This window comes from Plecotus auritus, assembly GCF_963455305.1.
Source record: "Plecotus auritus genome assembly, chromosome: 1".
NCBI classification, from domain to species: Eukaryota; Metazoa; Chordata; class Mammalia; order Chiroptera; family Vespertilionidae; genus Plecotus; species Plecotus auritus.
In genome coordinates this window covers 147950329-147971734 of record NC_137770.1, presented here as the reverse complement: position 1 = coordinate 147971734, position 21406 = coordinate 147950329, and the positions used below count along the sequence as shown (strand labels likewise).

At 37.0% G+C, this 21406-nt stretch overlaps 1 protein-coding gene across 3 annotated transcripts in view; it reads left to right on the top strand.

Annotated features, from left to right (window-relative positions):
- The window catches only part of STAM (signal transducing adaptor molecule), a 93006-nt gene extending 73710 nt beyond the window's left edge, over positions 1–19296 (top strand). For 2 of the 3 annotated variants that reach the window (XM_080682252.1, XM_080682253.1), the window contains 6 exons: positions 1594–1685; positions 3489–3576; positions 3995–4049; positions 4687–4840; positions 7077–7249; positions 17978–19296. In XM_080682252.1, the coding sequence (XP_080538378.1) occupies positions 1594–1685; positions 3489–3576; positions 3995–4049; positions 4687–4840; positions 7077–7249; positions 17978–18203 (788 nt within the window). In that variant the 3' untranslated portion in view covers positions 18204–19296. The remainder of the gene's footprint in view (positions 1–1593; positions 1686–3488; positions 3577–3994; positions 4050–4686; positions 4841–7076; positions 7250–17977) is intronic. The other variant, XM_080682254.1, reaches the window with a different exon arrangement.
- Positions 19297–21406: the final 2110 nt, after the last annotated feature.

The window sequence follows — 21406 nt, the reverse complement described above, 5'->3', positions numbered from 1 at the left end:
TTTGTGCATGGTCAGCTGGCAGGATGTGAAGTCTACCATGTGTCTCTTATGGATAGCAGACAGTGCTCTCCCAGTTTTCTACTTGTTAATAGCTCAAGATGTAAAAAGCAAAATATGTATAGCATATATCTCTTTTTTCCTCCATGGAACATGAAATCAGCTGAAACTTTGTGTGTGTAGAATTTTGCTTTATGGTGACTTGAATGGGATGAATTAAACTATTTCCATTTTATATGGAATCACATAACAAGGAATTTGTAAGTGATATGACTTACTGTTCTCAGAGTAAAATCATAGGCTAGATTCCAGTTGTGTGGGCTGGTAGAACCAGATAGATTGGCATTCAAATTCAGGCTTTGCCATTTATTAACTTTCACCTATGCAAGAATTTATAATCTTTCTAAGCCCCTGTTAACCTTATTTGTGAAATAGGCCTATCTCATAGGATTGTATTGTAGATTCTTTGGAGGAAATGTAATATGTACTCCATTAAGCACATTTAATAATTTAATAGATATTATTTCCCTTACTTAATTCTACCGTTTCCCCACCTCCCTTTCCTCTTGATTATTAATATTTTTATGAATACTGATTGACCACGTGGATACAAGGATGAAAAATTCAGAGAGGAAATTCATTTCTTTTTTTTTTTTTCTTTTTATTAAGTTCAGGTAGGAAAGAAGAGGGAGAGAGAGATAGAAACATCAATGGTGAGAGAGAATCATTGATTGGCTGCCTCCTGCACACTCCCACTGGGAATCAAGCTGCAACCCAGGCATGTGCTCTGACCAGGAATTTCGAACCATAATCTCCTGGTTCATAAGTCAATGCTTAGCCACTGTGCCATGTCAGCTGGGTGGAAATTCATTTCTTTTAAGCTGTATGTGCCTTGATTTTCTTTTGGAGAAGGTTAATTGCTATGTTAATCAGATCTTTATATGGTATGTACTAGTTAATGTTATATTGATTAGATTTTTAAAGTTTTCTTTATTGAGCAAGAGAAATATGCGTTTCTGGCCAATGGTTTGTGGATCCCTTAATAATCATTTTTTAATGCAAAGAATAATATAACTAAAATATATAGGCTGATGTAGTGAAAAATTCAGATCCCTGCCAAGGCTATTTTTAAAATTTCCATTGGTTTGGATGTCGTTCTCTTAGTCAAAAGTCTGAGTGGCATGCTGGAGAACATATAGCTAACTTTCCAATTCATTCCATTGAAATAGCATGGTCTATCAAATGAGATTTTCTAAATTGCAGAGTTCATTTATGCCATTGTAAAATTTTGCTTTTTTTCACCGATTTACTAAACTCTCTTGTGTACTAGTGATTAATCTTTGTTTCAGAAATATACCTCTTATTTTTAGTAATGTGTCTTTTAAGGAAAATGTAAGATCTTTAGAAGAGAAAATTAAGAAATCTTGACATGAAGTAATGTTTAGTCATTATTGCCGAAATCTGCAACCTAATTATTCTTTAAATTGAGTCTCTCAGCTTAAGGGAATATTAAAAAAATTCAAATTCTCTCTTGTAACTTAAAGTGCTCTCAAATAAATGTATTCTAAGGAAAAGGCAATATTGCATGTTTTACAGTAAAAACGGAGAAGAAGACGGTACAATTTAGTGATGATGTTCAGGTAGAAACAATAGAGCCAGAGCCGGAGGAACAAGCCTTTATTGATGAAGTAAGTGATTTCCACCTTGAGAGCAGTTCATACTTGGTATTGAAGTTGGAATGTTTTTCTTGTCTTCTTTAAAAATAATTGATTAATTAATGCATGTGTTGTTTTAGTATAAAAACATAAACAATATAGTCCCATTCTTACCATGTCAGCACATATAGTTATACCTCGTTATTTTAAATTTCTGCTTAATATTTTACAGAATGGATATATCATGGTTTTTTAATTCTGTTTTTGGACAGTGAGGTTGTTTTCAATTTTTTCCTGTGTTTTTTTTGCTATTACAAACACTATTATGAGATTTTTAAAATATATTTCAAATAATGTATAATTGTTTTATTTTAAAATGTTCGTCCTTAATGCTCTGGAAATTATATTCTTGGTAACATTTTAAACTTATGATGAAAAATGAGAAGTTATCTTTAAAATATGTGAAGGGATTAATAAGTAGTTAGCCTTCTTTTAGGGGAGCCAGAGCAGAAAGTTTGAAGAGTGTTCTTTTACAGAAATAGATTGTAGAAGACTGCTAGGAGCCAAGGAGTCCAACTGGATTAGGGAAAGTTAATTAGCTGATTGCATTACATAAGAAATGCATGTAGAGTCAGTTAGGGGTCTCTCTGGAAACCTTATTTCTCTGATAGTAGGTAATTTCAGATAGAGTATAGTATTCTGTAAACACAACAAAAATTATCCAGGTATTAGTTTCTCTCTTGTAATCACCTCCCCTCCCCCCCCCCTTTTTTTTTTTTTGCTATAGGAAAACTTTTCTGACATGTGCCTTTTTTGGACTGCTTGAAATTAAAGTTGTGAATCTTTTACATTGAAAAATAGTACCCATTTCAAAACATAAAATTCTTTTGCCTTCAGAAGTTTCTTATATGCTGTGTCATTTTTACTCTCTAGTAATTAATTCATCTCTCAAACTGTTCTTCTATATATAATGCAGAGTTTTTGTTTTTGTTTAAATAACTTCTGTGCTTTGAATTGGTAGTCTTTACATTATTTACCTAATGTACATATGTTTAATAGTATAACCCTGTAAAAACCATGCATGGGGAAAAGCTTGTAATATTATAACAGTATTCTTTGGTGTGCTATGTAAGATTTATATTTTGATTTTTAAAAACCTACATATAAACCTACATTATGTACTTATATAATGTATAGAGGTACTAATGTAAAGATGGTTTCATTAGTCCCATTGGTGATTCAAACAAAAGATTCTAAAGTACGTTTAAGTCACTGCCTTGAGATGCTTTCCAGCCTTTCCCACATAGAAAAATAGAGAGACCACAAACTGAAACATGGGTAGCAAGAAAATGTAGACAAGTCTTTATGGCCCTACTTAGAAAGAGAACAGCTGTAATATAGCTGAGCTATGCCTTTCTAAAACAGCTGTTGTATTCACCCTGGGGGAGAAGTAATAACTGAGTTGTTAGTCATAAGTAATGCCATCGTGAGAGAGAGGTTACACCTGTCAGCATGTCAAGGCTACGGCTGCTTCAAAACAAAGTGAAATTCACTACCATGAAATTAATTGAGGAACTCACATATTGTAAGTTTAAATGTGGCTCTATCCTCATTTAAGAAAATCACTGTGAGGACTAAAAAATAAGTAGGTAGAGCTTTCGAGCTCTGACTTCACATGTTACTTAGAGTACACAGATATTAACCACATAAAAACAAAATTGGAGTCTACATATCTGAATTACAAACGTTCTCTATCCATTATCTAATTAACAAAGTGAGAACATATTGTTGCGTAATGACTAGTTGCTTTTTATATTAACTATTTAATTCCTGTAGGACAAAATGGACCAGTTGCTACAGATGTTGCAAAGTACAGATCCCAGTGATGATCAGCCAGATCTTCCAGAGTTACTTCATCTTGAAGGTAAACCTTGTTTTTCGTTTATCTTCCAAATAAGGGATAATTAGAGGTTATATCTACTGTTCTGTTACAGAATGGTTCATACTTAAATAAAATTGAGAATGATACAAAACATGTTCACATTTCTCACTCTTCTGTGACCCAGTCTCACATTTATATGCTATTTAAAACTTTGGTAGAATTCATATTCTTATACAGTTCTATACAAATTAAATATTTTATTTAAAATATCCAAATATTTTATAAATAAATATTGGTATTTTAATATTTTTGAGATCAAGAAAATAAATCTTGGGGTCTCTTTATTAAGATCATTTTTATTACTCCAAATTACATCTTGTATTTCTTATATGAATATTCATCAGAGATTTGCTTTCTTTAGTTGCGTTTTCTTATATTTCTTCAAATCTTGTCACCTTAGCAATGTGTCACCAGATGGGACCACTTATTGATGAAAAGCTGGAAGATATTGATAGGTAAAAGAGCATGTGCCCTCTCTATATTGTGTACCTGCTTCCCTGAAGTTCTCTGTAAACTTACCTACTGGGATAGAGCTGCCATTATAATTTATTTTATTACTAGTTTTGTTTATTTTCTTCTATTGTGTTATATTTTATTTTTTAATTTTTCTATTTTATTTGAATTTTTCATTTTTATTCTTTAATATTTTCTATTTTTATATGCCAAAGGAACCAGTCCTCATTTACTTGTTTTCTACTAGATGTGCGAATTTGAATTATACCCAGGTCTCCTCTTTTTTTATCTTTTTTTAAGGTGAGGATTTATTTGACCTTCACTATATTAGTCTTTTTTAAAAATAAGGGTTAACTATTATAATCATGAGTGACATTACCAGAGCCCAAATGACCCATCTATTATTTTCTCGGGAAACCTAAATATTTCAAAGTAAAGTCAACTACAATAAGCTCTCCCAACACAGTACCTAAATCTGAGTTTTGATTGCCTTGGAGCTAAATACGGAATATTTTCTGTCACAAGGTAAATTTTTAATAATGTCTGTATCACTTTTTGCTATTTTGATACGCCTTATTATTTAGAACATTGTACTAATTAAATAGCAGTTATGTTTCAAGTTATTGTATAATATTTCAGAAAACATTCAGAACTCTCAGAACTTAATGTTAAAGTGATGGAGGCACTTTCATTGTATACCAAGTTAATGAATGAAGATCCAATGTATTCCATGTATGCAAAATTACAGAATCAGCAGTATTATATGCAGTCATCTGGTGTTTCTGCCTCTCAGGTAAGCTTTTAAAAACTCAACTATATCATTTTAAATTCTCAAGTATATTTGAGAGTATTTGGGATAATGTGTTTGTATAAAATTTGAAACTTTCTAAAAGTAATGTAAAATAAATTTTAAAGGAAATTTTTACTTGACAAATATAGTGTATAGTATATAATTATACCAATGTTTTTTTAAAAAATATATTTTTATTGATTTCAGAGAGAGGAAGGGAGAAGGGGACAGAGAGAGAAATATCAATGATGAGAGAGAATCATTGATCGGCTTCCTCATGCATGCCCCACATCGGGGATTGAGCCCGCAACCTGGGCATGTGCTCTGACCGGGAAATCAAACTGTGACTTAACTGGTTCATAGGTTGATGCTCAACCACTAAGCCATGCTAACTGGGCCCAATAGTTCTTTTTTTTTTAATTATTTTTCTGTAGGGGTACGCATCAGAATCACCCATCAAACTTTTTGAAAAAGTACGGATGCTTTGGTTCTACCCAGACTTGTTAAAGCAGAATCTTTAGGAGGGAGGCCCAAACGTGTGCATATTTTTAAGGCTTTATATGTAATTATCTGGTTAAGAACTGCAGTTTTTTTTTTGTCTCAGTAAAATTTCTAATTATTACTAAATTCTTCTGGGTATGTACGGTGTTCAGTTTTATAGTGAGCTGCTTTAATCTGTATTTCACTCCCTTTCTTTACATAACACATGAAATGTAATTCAGAGCCCTTTCCCTCTTTTTTGGTAATCCTCACCCAAGGGTATTTTTTCCACTGATTTTTAGAGAGAATATAAGGGAGAGAGGGGAGATAGAGAGAGAGAAATATCGATGTCAGAGAGACTCATCAATTGGTTGCTTCCTGCTTGTGCCCTGACCAGGGCTGGGGATCGATGCTGCAACCCAGGTAACATGTCCTTAACTGGGAATTGAACCCATGACCCCTTGGTGCACAGGCCGATGCTTTATCCACCGAGCAATACCAGCCAGGGCCCTTTCCCTCTTTTCACCTCAAATAACTATTTAAAGAGCTCTTTTCTCACAAACTCAGTAAGTTCAGGGTATAGGGAGTAATTCGCCAGGCACTTCATTTTATTCATGTAGAGTGGTATAAACATTATATAGATTAATTTTTGTTTTTAGCATAGTTCATTTTCTCTGAAATGAGGGGCCAGAACCCTGGAGATGTGCAGCCATGCCTGAGTAACAAACATGTGGCTAGATGACTCCTACTCACAGGTGTTGATATCAATTTGAGCCAAAGAAACCCCCCAAAAACCTTTCATGTTCAGTTTGAGAAGTACAAAAAAATGCACTCATGAGGACCAGAATAGATGTATTTACAATGAAGACCTTTTGGATTCTGATGCATGGGAAGTATCTTAGGACTTAACAGAAGTGCTAAGATGATTGAGCCTTGTCTCCTGATGATTGTGTTACTATTTTTACAACTGGTAAAAAAGCCTTATTACATAGATAGTGGCATTCTGTTATCAAACTTGTGAAATGGAAGGATTTAAAGAATACTACAGAAAACTAGAATATTATGTGTTTTAAGACGTTTGGAATTTAAGGCTTCAATCTCTTTCGATTGAGACAAGTGCAGTTTTTAGATGCAGTAGCAGACAAACAATGGCCCAAGGGCCAAATCCAGCCTCCCATCTGTTTAAATAAGCTTTTATTGAAACACAGCCATTCTCTTTAGTTTATTAATTATTTCTGGCTGCTTTCTATATGGGTCAAATTCAGTAGTTGTGACAGAAACCATATGGCCCACAAAGCCCAAAATACTTACTAATCAGGAATTTTACAAAAAAGTTTGCTGACTAACCCTACTTTAGAAAGTTAGTTTGTTCTGTGTTCAGTAAACTAATTTAAGACATATAAATTGAATCTATAAGCAGATGCAATCTATTGATACAAACAGTCAATTCAAAGACACTTCTTAAACATCTTTTGGAATTCCTTTTAGGGAAGTACTTAAAATATCAACATGGAAAAAAGAGACTATATTAGTATAAAGTTTCAAGATAAGTTCCTTTATTACTTCTGGATAGAATTAAAATATTCAGAAGCCAACTTCACTGAAAAATATTTTTTTAAATGCCTGTTAACTGAAATAACTATGAAAAAAGATTTCAGGGATATAATTGTTCTTTTGGTTAACTGAATGTCTCTACAAAAAGTTTGGCATGCTTATTAAAATCTTAGAAAATCTAATGTGTTATCATGAACTGTTCTAGGTATATCCAGGGCCTCAAAGTGGTACTTACCTGCTTGCAGGGAATGCCCAGATGAGCCATCTCCAGGGCTACAGTCTTTCTCCAGAGCAACTGTCTTCCCTCAGCCAAGGAGCAGTTCCACCCTCTGCAAACCCTGCCCTTCCTGCTCAGCAGACTCAGGCTTCTTACCCTAGGTAATTTGATTATTGACTGTTATTTGGAGTTAATGTTATTATTAAAATTCTTTTTTGTAATATCTTTAAAAGTTTTTTTAAAATTTTATTTTAGCCCTACCCGGTTTGGCTCAGTGGATAGAGCGTCGGCCTGCGGACTGAAGGGTCCCAGGTTCGATTCCGGTCAAGGGCATGTACCTTGGTTGCGGGCACATCCCCAGTAGGGAGTGTGCAAGAGGCAGCTGAATCTATGTTTCTCTCTCATCGATGTTTCTAACTCTCTATACCTCTCCCTTCCTCTCTGTAAAAAATCAATAAAATATATTTAAAAAAAAAATTTTTATTTTAGAGAAAGGAGAAGAGAGAGAGAGAGAGAAAGAGAGAGAGATGAGAGGTGAGAGAGAAACATAGATCTGTTGCCTCCTGTAAGTACCAGAGAGAGAAAGGTGAGAGAGAAACATCGATCCGTTGCCTCCAGTAAGTACCCGAACTGTGGATTAAACCCCAAACCTGGGTATGTACGTTGACCAGGAATCAAACCCCACCACCTTTCAGGTTTGAGCCACACTGGTCAGGGCAAAATTCTTAAGTGCCCGTGATCATCTATAACCAGAACTGGATAAGAAACTCCAGAATAGATGCCATCACTGATACCAGATGGTTAGCTCTGTTTGTGGTGATGAGTGAGTTCTACAGGAACCCCTGCAGTATTGCAGCAATAGCCAGCAAGCCAGATCTCTGTCTTACTGACTCACTGAACTGCTGTATTCTGATTCTAACTTTGTCATAATTTATTTTTTTTTTATTTGAGTCCATGATGGTATTTGCTAAGGATTTTAATGAAACTTAGATTTGATCACTATATATTGTTTTTCACAAATTTCATAAAAAATCTAAATGTTTTTATCATTATTGTTTCAGAATTTATGGTTCTGAAAGACACATATTTCCTTCTTTTTTCCCTGTGTTGGAATTTAGTATATATCACAGCAAGATATATCATTTGAAAAGAGATGGACTTTTTACCCCTGTGGTCCATGGAGCAAATATCTGAATATAAAATGACAGGCTCATTCTTTTGGCCATTTATAATATCCTCTATCACATAGTTAAATGATTATATATTATATAATTTACAATTACATAAATGTCTTTTCTGCTTCTGTGTGAATCTAAGCTGAAGTCTTTCCCTCAAAACAAATAAAAGGTAGACTTTAGAATTCATCAGTTTGTAATTCTAGAAGTCATGTTATTCTGACTCACATTAGAAGTATCTTGGTGCACAGGCACAATTTCTAGAAAACTTTTCTTCAATATTGGGGTTGCCCATGAATGCTCCTGTACCGTCCTTACTGTTGTATTACTCATCCTTAAAAGAGTCACACTCTGGGGATGCTTAGGGATTCACAAACAGGATACTCCCTAGTGAAAGTAGCTCAGAAAAAAAATAAATGTTTAGGTATAGCTCTTTCTGCCCCAGGACTTTTTTTTTTTTTTTAAGTTGAAATTTGGTGAATTGAATACCCTTACATGGAAAAGAAGCAAACAGGTAGGGAACAGCTATTGTTAGCATACTGTCTTAAAAACCAGATACAAAGTGAGTAGAGGTAGGTATTGTTGAGAAATCAGCCAGTGTGCATGAGTTATGTAGGGATCTCTTAGGTATTTTAGTGTCATCCAGAAATGCTGCATCTGTCCCAGTTGGTCCTCTGTTACTGTGTCGCATGCTGCTGTAGCTGCCTTGTTCCTTGTTCCTTGAGACCCATTCTTAGTTCAGGGCCTTGAGAAACTTCCTTGTAAATGATAGCTGTAACACCTTGTTGCTGTTCCCTAGGGGTTGTTCTGTCTGCTTCCATAGCCTGTATGTGAAATATCTGATGCAGGGCATGCACTGTATTCCAGGGCCTAACTCTACTGATACTGTGTAGCTATTAATGTCACCTCTCAAGAAACACATGTGCACTTCAACAGGTGCTTTTTCCTTGACATCTTTAGCCCTCTTTCTCTGGCTAATTCCTATTTATCTGTTCTTAGCTTTCTCTTTACTAGAACACCTTCCCACACTCCAACACTGTTCCTGCTCTCTTGCTGTCACAGGACCCCAGCCCATTGTGTACTCTCTTGTAATCACCTTTAGACTAGCCTGTATCCCCACTAAGCTATCATATCTTGAGAGGTGGAATCAAGTTTCTTTAACCTTTATATCTATTGTGTAGCAGAGTTTTATACTTGATAAGAACTCAGTAAATATTTGATAAATGCTTAAGATAGGAATTTGAAGTGCTATGTTGGGCCAGTGAAATATATTTTTAAACTAGTGGCCCGATGCACGAATGAAGATTCGTGCAAGAATGGGCCTTCGTTCCCTGGCTGCCGGCACCGCCTTCGCTCTGGCTGGAGCAGCCTTTCCACCTTCCCACGCTGCCCAGAGGCCCGGAGTGGCTGGGTTGGTGCAGAACACCTGCGCCCCCGCCCCCATCCCCGGCCTCTCAGTGCCAGTGTATGCAAATTAACCTTCCATCTTTGTTGGGTTAATTTGCATATCCATTCCTGATTGGCTGGTGGGTGTCACGAAGGTACAGTCAATTAGCATGTTACCCTTTTATTAGGTAGATTATTTACAGAGTCTTCACAAAGGCTTTGAGGCAGTTTTTAAAAACATATATAAATGTATAACATATATAAGAACAAGGTGGGGGCAAAAATAGATTTATAATTGTGAGTATACAAAACAGATTTTATTCTTATATTATTATTTATTAATTATTGTATTATTTTCCATACCAACAACTGTATTTGACTCAAGCTTTCTAATTGCAGATCAAGGTCAATGAGGAATTTTTTTCCCCCATTTTGGTGGGCAAGTTTTTCTTTTGTGCCTTCATATCTAGGAGGCAATTTCTTATTCTTTTACATATAATTTTGGTTCTAGGGTTCTTACTTTTCCAGACTATGTAATAACCTTAGTATGATCTTACTGATAATTAGGGAAGGTAGAATGGATGCAGTTTCCTAAAGTTATCTATAGTGATGGTGATGATGATAGTACTCAGGTGACCAAAGCTATGTATTTACTTGTCTATTATTTCAGGTTACTCTATTAAACAGGTGTTTATTGAACATTTAGTCTGTGCCAGACACTATGCTAGACACTTGACATACAAGTGTGAGTTTCTTGCTCTCCCCACAGACACAACTGACATACAGCATTATATAAATTTAAGATGTACAACTGGTTGATTTGATACATTTCTATATTGTAAAATGATTACCACCATAGCATTAGCTAACACCTTCATCCTATCACACAGTTACCATTTCTTTTTTGTGGTGAGAACATTTAAGGTTTATTCTGAGCACCATTCAAGTATATGATAATAGTATTATTAGGGGAAATCACCATGCTGTACATTAGATTCCTAAACTTATTCATCTTATAAATGGAAGTTTGTACCCTTTGTCTGGTATCTCCCCATTTTCCCCACTCTCCAACCAACATTCTATTATTTGTCTTTTTTAGATTCCACATGTGAGGTCATATAGTATCTATCTTTCTCTATTTTACTTAGCATAATGCCCTCAAGTCTCATCCAAGTTGTACAAATGGCAGAATTTTCTTTTTTCTTGTGGCTGAATAATATTCCAGAGAGGGGGAGAGGAGGAGGGGGAAGATATATATATATATATATATATATATATATATATATATATGTATATATATATATATATATATAGAGAGAGAGAGAGAGAGAGAGAGAGAGAGAGAGGGAGAGAGAGGGGGAGAGAGAGAGAGGAAGAGAGAAAGAAGGAGAGAAGGGACACGTACACATACACTGCATCTTCTTTACCCATTCATCTGTTGATGGATGCTCAGTTGTTTCCATATTTTGGCTGTTTTGAGTAATGTTGCAGTGAACATGGGGGTGCAGATCTCCTAAAGATCCTGATTTCAGTTCTTTGGGATATATACTCATAAATGGGACTGCTGAGTCATATGATACTTTAATTTTTTTAAAATATGTTTTTATTGATTTTAGAGATATAGAAACATTGATAAGAGAGAAACATGGTTCGGCTGCCTCCTGCAACGCCCCCTACTGGGGATCAACCCCAGGCATGTACCCTGACCAGGAATCAAACTGGTGACCTCTTCATTCAAGGATTGATGCTCAACCATTGAGCCACACTGGCTGGGCTAAATTTTAATTTTTTTGAGGAACCTCTGTACTGTTTCCCAAGTGGCTGCACCAATTTACATTCCCATCAACACTGCATAAGTGTTCCCTTTCTCTACATCCTTGCCAACACTTGTTATCTTTTGTCTTTGATGATAGCCATTCTAACAGGTGTGAGATAATATCTCATTTTGGTTTTGATTTGCATTTCCCTGATGATTAGTGATATTGAGCACCTTTTCTTTTTTTAATTTAAATTCTTTATTGTTTAAAGTATTACATGAGTCTCCTTTTCCCCCATTGACCTCTCCCCAGCCACTTCCACACCCTAGCACATGCCCTCACCCCCCTACTGTCTGTGTCCCTTGGTTATGCTCATATACATGTATTCAAGTCCTTTGGTTGCTCTCTTACTCCCCCTCCTCCCCTGCCTTCCCTCATAGGTTGGACATTCTGTTCAATGCTTCTGTGTCTCTGGTTCTATTTTTGTTCATTAGTTTATGTTGTTCATTATATTCCACAAATGAGTGAGATCATGTGATACTTATCCCCCTCTGACTGGCTTATTTCATTGAGCACCTTTTCTTGTACCTATTGGCCTTTTGTGTGTCTTCTTTGGAAAACTGTGTATTCATTTCCTCTGCCTATTTTCCATCTAGTAGTTAGTTTCTTTACTATTGAGTTGTATGAGTTCTTTATATATTTTTGGTATTAACCCCTCATTAGATATATGACTTACAAATATTTTCTTTTATTCATTGGTTGTGTTTTAATATTGTTGATTGTTTCTTTTGCTGTTCAAAAACTTTTTAGTTTGATGCAATCCCAGTTGTTGATTTTTGCTTTCATTTCCTGTGCTTTTGCTGTCACATCCAGGAAAATTGCTGCTGAGACGATTGTCAAGGAGCCTTCTCCCTATGTTTTCTTCTAGGGATTTTATGGTTTCCAGTCTTAAATTGAGGTCTTTAATCCATTTCAAGTTCTTCTTTTTGTGAGTGGTGTAAGACAGACCTTCAATTTCATTCTTCTGCATGTGGTTATCTAGTTCTCCCAGCGCCACTTTTGGAAGAGACTATTCATTCTCTACTGAGTGTTCCTGGCTCCCTGGGCATATTAGTTGCCCACTGACTTAGAGTTTCTTAGCCTCAATGTGCTTACTGGTTAGTAGAGGCAACCATACAAACAAATTGTAATGATAATATAAATTACAAATAAAGGTACATGCAGGGTGCTTTAGGAACTTCAAGGTCCACGGAAGGTTTCGAAGAACATACTCTCAAGTTATGTTATTCTTAGCGTGGAGGAAAAAGTAAGAAAGATTTTCTGTCATGAGCAAATATATAGCAGCATGAAATGGCATGGTACCATGGAATGGGGAGTTGTGAAAATACATATTACCAAAGGATTAAAGTCTATGGTGGACGATGTGAGTGATGTACTTGCAGTTATTGGCAAAGATAATGACTGGTCCTAGATATCATGTTAAGGAGCTTGGGTCTTGGGAAAGCCTACAAGGGGGTTTAAATGACAATAAGATTGGTGAATTCATAGTGGCTAGGTTAGAAGCTGGGAGACTTTGTATATTAGACAAGAAATCATGAGTTCTAACTGCAAGATATAATGATAGAGCCCTAACCGGTTTGGCTCAGTGGATAGAGCGTCAGACTGTGGACTGAAGGGTCCCAGGTTCGATTCCGGTCAAGGGCATGTACCTTGGTTGCAGGCACATCCCCAGTTGGGGCGTGTGCAGGAGGCAGCTGATCGATGTTTCTAGCTCTCTATCCCTCTCCCTTCCTCTCTGTAAAAAATCAATAAAATAATATTTTTTTTAAAAAAAGTAAAGAGAAAAAAGTAAATTTAATTTTAAAAAAAGATGTAATGATAGAGATGGAAAAAAGTTATTTAGGAGATTAGCAAATGATTGCATGTAGATGACACGCTGGGGCGATAGTGCAGAGCAAATATAAGGGAGAGTAGTGAATTGCTGGTTTTTGCCCTTGGGCAACTGGGTGAATGGTGGAAATGTAAGTTGAGATAAGGAATATAATACAAACTGTGAATAATAATAATAGTGAACATTTATTGGGATGTCCCATGTTATTAGAAGAGGAAACAGTATGGAGGGAGGATTAAGTTTCCACTTTGCTAAGATACAAAATCAGGCATTTTGGCTCCAGAGCTTAGCACTTTGTCACAATATTATATTATAGCTGTATTGTGGTCCTTATTGATGTAAATAAGAGCATAAAATCTGACTTCTTGTAATACTTTTTATCTCACAAAGCAACACATACAGAATGATAATGAGTGATGCCTTTCAGCATTACAGTAAAACCTCGATATAATGGACTAATACGGGCGAGGGGGTGTCCATTAAAGCCCAAGTCCATTATATAATAAAGTAGGTTTTCCAAATGTATATGTAAAAAAATTGGCAAATTAGTTTACCTGTTTTTACTTATGTAGACATGTTTGTGTAATTAAAATTTAATATGTGTGAAAAGTTTAATTTCACACAAAAGTTTTCTGTATGTATTTCTGTAATTTTAAATTTATACTGAATACATCTAGTAAAAGCATGCATTCACCAGTCACCGCGAATAAACAAATGCACACAATGCACACGGCTGGGGCGTGGCTTAGTGCACATTAGAACTGCTGCAGAAAGTCAGGCTAGGTGACAACAGAACCAATTATTGCGCAGTGTGATCATGTGCTAATCATTCCCGAACATTGTTTGCCAGCACTGACTCTTGGATTTAAATATGTAGACTGTAGTTATGTAATATTTATTGATGTCGGTGAAATTACTTCAGTGTTTCTGAACATACGACCTGTTAACTAAAATTTGTTAAAAATGACAGTGAATTAACAACATAAAATAAGTTGTTAACGTTGGTTTACAATTTTAAAATTAACAGAGTGTTAAATTTTCACATATGACATACAAACCAGAAATTTTGTCCATTAAATCTGAAGTTCATTAAATCAAGATCCTCAAAATTGAGGGTTTATTGTACTTAAGGGGCTACATTAGTGGGTGGAATGTAGCACTAAAAGACTGTCAACTTTAATAATGAATTGTTTAATCTGTGCAGAATGCAAGAGCATTGACTTTACCAGTAAATGATTTATAAACAATCTAGAACAATCTAGCAATTGAAGAGTTTAGAAATAGGCAATATTTTGAAAATTGCACAATTTATAGTTTGTTTTACATTTTTAACAGAAATGTGGGGGGAAATCTCAGTGTGAAAGCTGTTAGTGTTTCTCTTTATATAGCTACTAGGGGCCCGGTGCACGAAATTCATGAACTGGGGTGGGGGGTCCCTCAGCCCAACCTGCCTCCTCTCACATACTGGGAGCCCTCAGGGGATGTCCTACTGACGGCTTAGGCCCGGGGGGAGCAGGCCTAAGCCGCAGTCTGGCCTCCCTTTGTGGGAGGCGACCAGGCTGATCAGGGGAAGGCACCAGCCCCATCAACCTGCTGCTGCAGCCACTGCCAGTCACCACAGCCACCAAGGTGTTTTCATCAACACGGACTCCAGTCCCTTCACCATGAAAATGACAATTTTCTTTAGGCATTTTCAAGATGTGTCTTTCATAGGATATGACATTTCTTTCTTTCTTTTTTTTTTTTTATCCTCACCTGAGGATATGTTTCCATTGACTTTTAGAGAATGTGGAAGAGAAAGGGAAAGACAGATAGAAACATCAAAGTGAGAGGAACACTTTGATTGATTGCCTCCTGCATGAGCCCTGACCTGGGCCCCGGCCAGGGAGGAGCCTGCAACCTAGGTACATGCCCTTGATCAGAATTGAACCCAGACCCTGCGGACAGCAGACGGAGGCTCTATCCACTGAGCCAAACCAGCTAGGGCAGGATATGACATTTTTTAGCCATCCAGCAGCGGACCTTCGTTTTTTTCTCCAGAAGTGTGGTGGAAAAACCCTAGATCACCTTTTTGGATTCTTATTATCCAAGTTACTAAGAATATTACCAGTGGCATACAGGAAGCTTAGCCAATGAGCAGTCAGAAAAGGTGTTTCCTTTGTAGTTCACACCAATAGCCAACTGGGCCCTGCCCAGGCCTAAAGCCTCTGGCCGAAGCTTTAGGCCTGGGCAGGGGACCCCCAGCTTCCTCTGATCGTCACCTCCGCCCCTGCCCAGACCTAAAGCCTCAGGGCCTGGGCAGGGGCCCCCCAGCTCCCTCCGATTGCTGGTTCCACCCCTAACCAGCCCTAAAGCCTCAGGGCCTGGCCAGGGGACCCCCAGCTCCCTCCAATTGCCGGCTCCGCCCCTGCCCAGGCCTAAAGCCTCTGGCCGAGGCTTTCGGCCTGGGCAGGGGACCCCAGCTCCCTCCGATCGCTGGCTCCGCCCCTGCCCCCTCGGCTCTGATCACAGGCTTGGCCCTGCTCAGGAGCCCCCTGGCTCAGGCCCTTCCCAGGCTGCTCAGGGCCCATGCGGGGCTTACCTCAAAGTGACCTGGGTGTCAGGATGTTCCCGGGACCCAGGTGCTGGGTGCCTAAGTATGCAAATTAACTGCCATCTTTGGTGGGTTAATTTGCATACTCACTCTGATTGGCTATGGGCATAGTGAAGGTACAGTCAATTTACATGCTTGTCTATTATTAGGTAAGATGCTAGTGTCTTATACATGGTAAAAACTCAAATATCAGACCGGAGATGGGAAGAGAGAAAGCAGAGACAGTGAATAAAGAAAGCTCTGAAGGAATGTTTTTGATGGAATGAGAGCAGTGCCCAAGTGGAGGGCACCTTGCATGGGAGCACTGACAGCTGATGAGTTACAGCAGGAGAGAAGGCACAGCATATGAATGGGAGTAGGAAAGATAGTTGATGAATGTGGTGGTGGGAGTAGATGGAAGGTCTCTTTTATTTGCTTTTCATTTTCAGGGTAGTAAGAGAAACAAGGTTATCAAGCTTTCATCTTCCCTAGTCCACCTCTTGTCAAGGACTGATGATTTCCATATTGCCAAATCCAGTGGTCACTTCCTTTTTGAAATACTTTCTTCACTTGACTATGACCATTCTCTCTTAGTTTTCCTTCCACCTTATTGCCACTCCTCAGTCTTCTTTGCCTAATGTTTCTCTGTCTTCTTGACTTATAGTGTAGGACTCAAAATACGGACTTTTTTCTCTGTAGTCATTCCCTAGGGCTATGTTCTCTGTAGTCATTCCCTAGGGCAGCGATTCTCAACCTGTGGGTCGCAACCCCTTTGGGGGTCGAACAACCCTTTCACAGGGGTCGCCTAAGACCATCGGAAAAACAGATATTTCCATAACGATTCATAACAGTAGCAAAATTACAGTTAATGAAGTAGCAACGAAAATAATTTTATGGTTGGGGGTCACCACAACATGAGGAACTGTATTAAAGAGTCGCGGCATTAGGAAGGTTGAGAACCACTGCCCTAGGGGGTCTTATTCAGGCCCACAACTCTGAACACCAGGTGTATGGTTATGACCCCCAAATATGTATTTCTATTCCTAACTTTCCACTGGTCTCTAGACTTGAATAGCTGACCACCTGTTGAACTTGCTAGATATCTCACTTTACATGTCCAAAACTGTACTTTGATTCTCCTTCCCCAAATTTATTGTAGTCCTTATCTGCCATCTGTTGTCTTTTTAGTGAATGGCCACTCTACCAGTTATTTCTCCCAGTCATTCAGTTCTAAAACCTCAGGCATTCTTGACCACTCTACCCACTAGCAAATTTTGATTGTAATGCCTTCAAAATCATACCCTTCTCTTCACCAAGTCTACCATGGCACTAGCCACCTGTCAGCTCTTACCTGGACACTTGTAAAAGCCTCAGTCAGATATCCTTGCATATCCTTGGCCCACAGTGAGTCTGTTAAAACCTAAGTCAAATCACATCATTCTTCTGTCCAGAATCAGTGTCTTTTCATCTCACTATATAATCCAGAATCCTTACTATGGCCTCCAAGGCACTGTATATATAAGGCTCCTCTCCCCTTTAATTCTGCCACTTTATCTTATGCGACTTTCCTCCTTTCTCACTCTGCTTCTGCCAGCATGGCCTCCTTTCTGGTCCTTGAACATGCCTGGCATTTTGTTTTCTCAATGGATTCTGTGCTTGCCATTCTTTTCGCTTGGCCAGCTTATATTCCTATATAATCAGCATGACTCCCTCTCTCACTTCTTTCAGGTCTCTGCTTAAATTTTTCCCTTGTCTGAAATGCCTTCCCCTGCCACACTGTAAAAGCCAGAATCTCTTGTCTCAGGAACTGTTGGTCCTCCTAATATGCTTTATTTTTCTTCATACCAGTTATTACCACTTGACAAGTTATAAATTCGTTTATCTTTTTTTCTCCTACTAGAATGCAACTTCATGATGGTGGGCACTTTTTTTTCCTCCCTTTTTTTTACTGTATCCCAGTACCTAAAATAGCACATTTGACACATAATATTTGACACATGGGTATTTAATAAATATTTACTGAATGGGTATTTAATGAATAGCTTCCTGTTTATCTTTAAATGGGTAAGTTAGTCAATATTGATCTGAGTGTTTTTTCCCTTCCACAGCTCAATGGTCAGTTCTGTTCAAGGAAATACATATCCCAGCCAGGCGTCAGTATATAGTCCTCCTCCTGCTGCTGCTACTGCTGATGTCACTATATACCAGAATGCAGGAACTAATATGTCCCATGTGCCAAACTATAGTTTAACATCGTCAGCACTGCCTCAACCAGGAGGCAGTCAACAGCCACCTCAGCCACAGCAACCATATTCTCAGAAGGCTCTGCTATAGGATTTGGGATTCCTCTTTGATCTGCTAAATGCCGCTGACAATGTTAGAGATTCTTTTGATATCTTAAGGTTTGTTTATCCTCATCTTATAGGAATCTGTCGTGGTCAACAAGTTCAAATATTCAACGTTATGTTGCAAGAAGGTAGAACTCTCTTCAGTTTGCACTGACTTTTCAGAGGTTCTCCCCCCTCCTCTCCCAGAGGAATGAAACTACTTACAACATTTAATTCTTTTCATCATATGAAAGAATTGATATAAGATTATTTGTCTCATAAAATTACCTGGTCTGCAAAAAGTCAAACTTAACAAAAATTGTTGTGGCAAATGTTATGTACATATATTGCTGTGTAACTTCATTAGTGGCCATTTTTGAATCACAGTGGTGATCATGTGAATATATTTAACACTGTTAAATTAATTTACATTGCTATTTTATTTTAATCATGAACAACTACCATGTTTCATAATGTTTTGTGTAAATTTAAGATAATTACACTATCCTTTTAAAGTGCAAGAGAACAAAGTTGTAGCATATTTACATGAAAGTATTATGTTAGTGTTTCGATTTTACATTAAACTGAACTTTCCTTTGATTGATTGTGAATTAAACATATGTACATTATGTCTTTCTGTAGCCTCTGCATACTACTTAGCTGTCATCACACCAGCATACAGTAGCTAAATTTTTGGTGCAGTTATAACAAATAATGTTCCCTTTTAAATTTTTACATTTTGGCATGATATTCAGAATATTGTGGGACCATGACACAAAATTAAGTTAGGATCATGTTCTTTATATCTTATTTTTAAAGAAATAATGTTGATTTACTTTTTCCTAGTTGAAGATAGTAATTAGGTTTATAAACTGTATACTGTGTTTATTGGTGGCAGTGACACCAAAGATAGAGGCAGTGGATAGAAATTTGTAAACTGGAAAGAAACCATAAATAACACTACATTTTCAAAGTCTCTTGTAATTATTTAGGATATAAAAAAGTTGATTCATCTGTCTTATCTCACTACCAGTCTTTTAAATATGTCTTTAACGCATTGTATCCCTTAATTCTTCATTAAAATGGATATTAGCAGATGTTTCAAAGTAATCAATATTCCTGACTTTGCTTAACAGTTTGCATGTTTATTCTTACCTTTCAAACTGGGTTATGGGTTTGCTCTCTCTTTATAAAGTTCTAATAGAATTATATTGGCTTCCTATTCAGGAGTTTTTCAACGAACGCTTTTCTTTTTTTAATCCACATGAAATATGTTTTCAACTGACATTTTAATTTTCTTAAATAGTTACAGTTTTCCTGGTTGTGCTATACTATTATTTAATATTATTTAAACAACTGAAAAATTGAGCTCAGCGTCATATTAAATGAGTTGAGTTGAACAAATTTCATACCATAAATGAAAATTTAATTTGTATTTTCTAAGACTATTATAATCAGATAACTTGTTTCTTTACCTTTGGACAAATGATTCCATCTTTGGCAAGAAAACTTAATAGTGACCTAATTATAGTTTCAAATTTAAAGCACCGTCTTCATCGTAAATGTTTTACCAGGTGTTGTGTTTTCTTGACTTTAGAGTATGTTGCCCTCAAATAGAAATTTTAAAATTTGAATTCAACCTTTATTTTAAAAAAATATTATATTGTTTTTTGATCGGCATTGTCAAATCATAATCTTTACTTCAGTTTGAATATTCTAGTTTAACTGATATACTTTCCCTTATCATACTATATTTTTCTCTTTGTCTTTTGATAAATTTCTGTTTACCAATGGCAAATGTATCATTCCTCCATTTTATTTTGATATTCTTCATGCTGTAAGATCAATTACATATTCTGTTATTTGCTTTTTGCCCTATAAAAGTCAAAAGAATGGTAAAATGAAAAAGAAGACCCTCATTACAATGCATACCTATTATATTAGTGTGCTTATAAAGGTTTTAATGATGAATACTTAAAACTGACACATCAGTTTGTGCTTTTAATACCAGATGGAAAAATTCCAATGACAAGGAACCACTGGGTTTTCCTCTTTTTGATGACATGGCAAGGGCAGAAATAGGAAAGGACCAGTTAGCACAGTGATTTGTTCTGAAACCAGTGTATGAGCTGTACTTAAAAATATATTTCTTTAAAATATGACAGTCTTTTTTTTTTTAAGGAATGCAATTATTTATAAAATGAACTAATTAAAATGTGAATTTCTGTGAATCAAGTTTGACTTCTTAGTTTATTTCCTTTATAAAGTTTGAGTGTGCATCTATAAACCAGTAACATCTAGTTGGAAAAATGCAAGTTCATTTACTGTCTAGCATAAATAGCCAACAAACCCATGGCCAATAGGATGTCATAATAGAGCAATGCCCTAAGCCTAGGAGCAATACTGTGATTTGACAGTCTTTTCTAATTCTGTGGTCCTCTTCCACTGTTACCTGTCTCTCCTCAGTGAGGGATCTTTTTATGTGCCTAGAGATTTCCTTTTTATTAAAAACTTCTGGAGCTTTGTTTTTATACCTCTTAATTTTTGTATTTAAAATGCTTACTAGACAACTAATATTATTTTCTGATATAGCTTTCATATATGACATGTATAATTCAGCTTGAGAATATCTTTAGTCCAAAGCAAGTTTATATAAGACACATTATAAAATTTTCACAATTGTATCATTTTCTATTTTTTTAAAATTCTTTGGGTGATTAACTGCTTATATCCCTCAGAATAAAATATATAGAAGAAACTTACCTAAAATATTTTCTTAAAGGCCTATGACATACTCCTATAAGTATGTCATCTTTTATTTTAGAATCATGACTTGATTAAATGTTCTTGTCAAGTATCTAGATTATTTTCTACTAGAGGCCTGGTGCACGAAATTCGTGCACTGGGGGAGGTGGGGGGGCTTCCCTCAGCCCAGCCTGCACCCTCTCCAATCTGGGACATCCCTCTCACAATCCAGGACTGCTGGCTCCTAACTGCTCGTCTGCCTGCCTGATTGCCACTAACCTCTTCTGCCTGCCAGCCTGATCACCCCCTAACCGCTCCCCTGCCAGCCCGATCACCCCCAACTGCCCTCCCCTGCCAGGCTGGTTGCCCTCAACTGCCCTCCCCTGCCGGCCTGATCTCGCCCCCAACTGCCCTCCCCTGCCGGCCTGATCTCACCCCCAACTGCCCTCCCCTGCCGGCCTGATC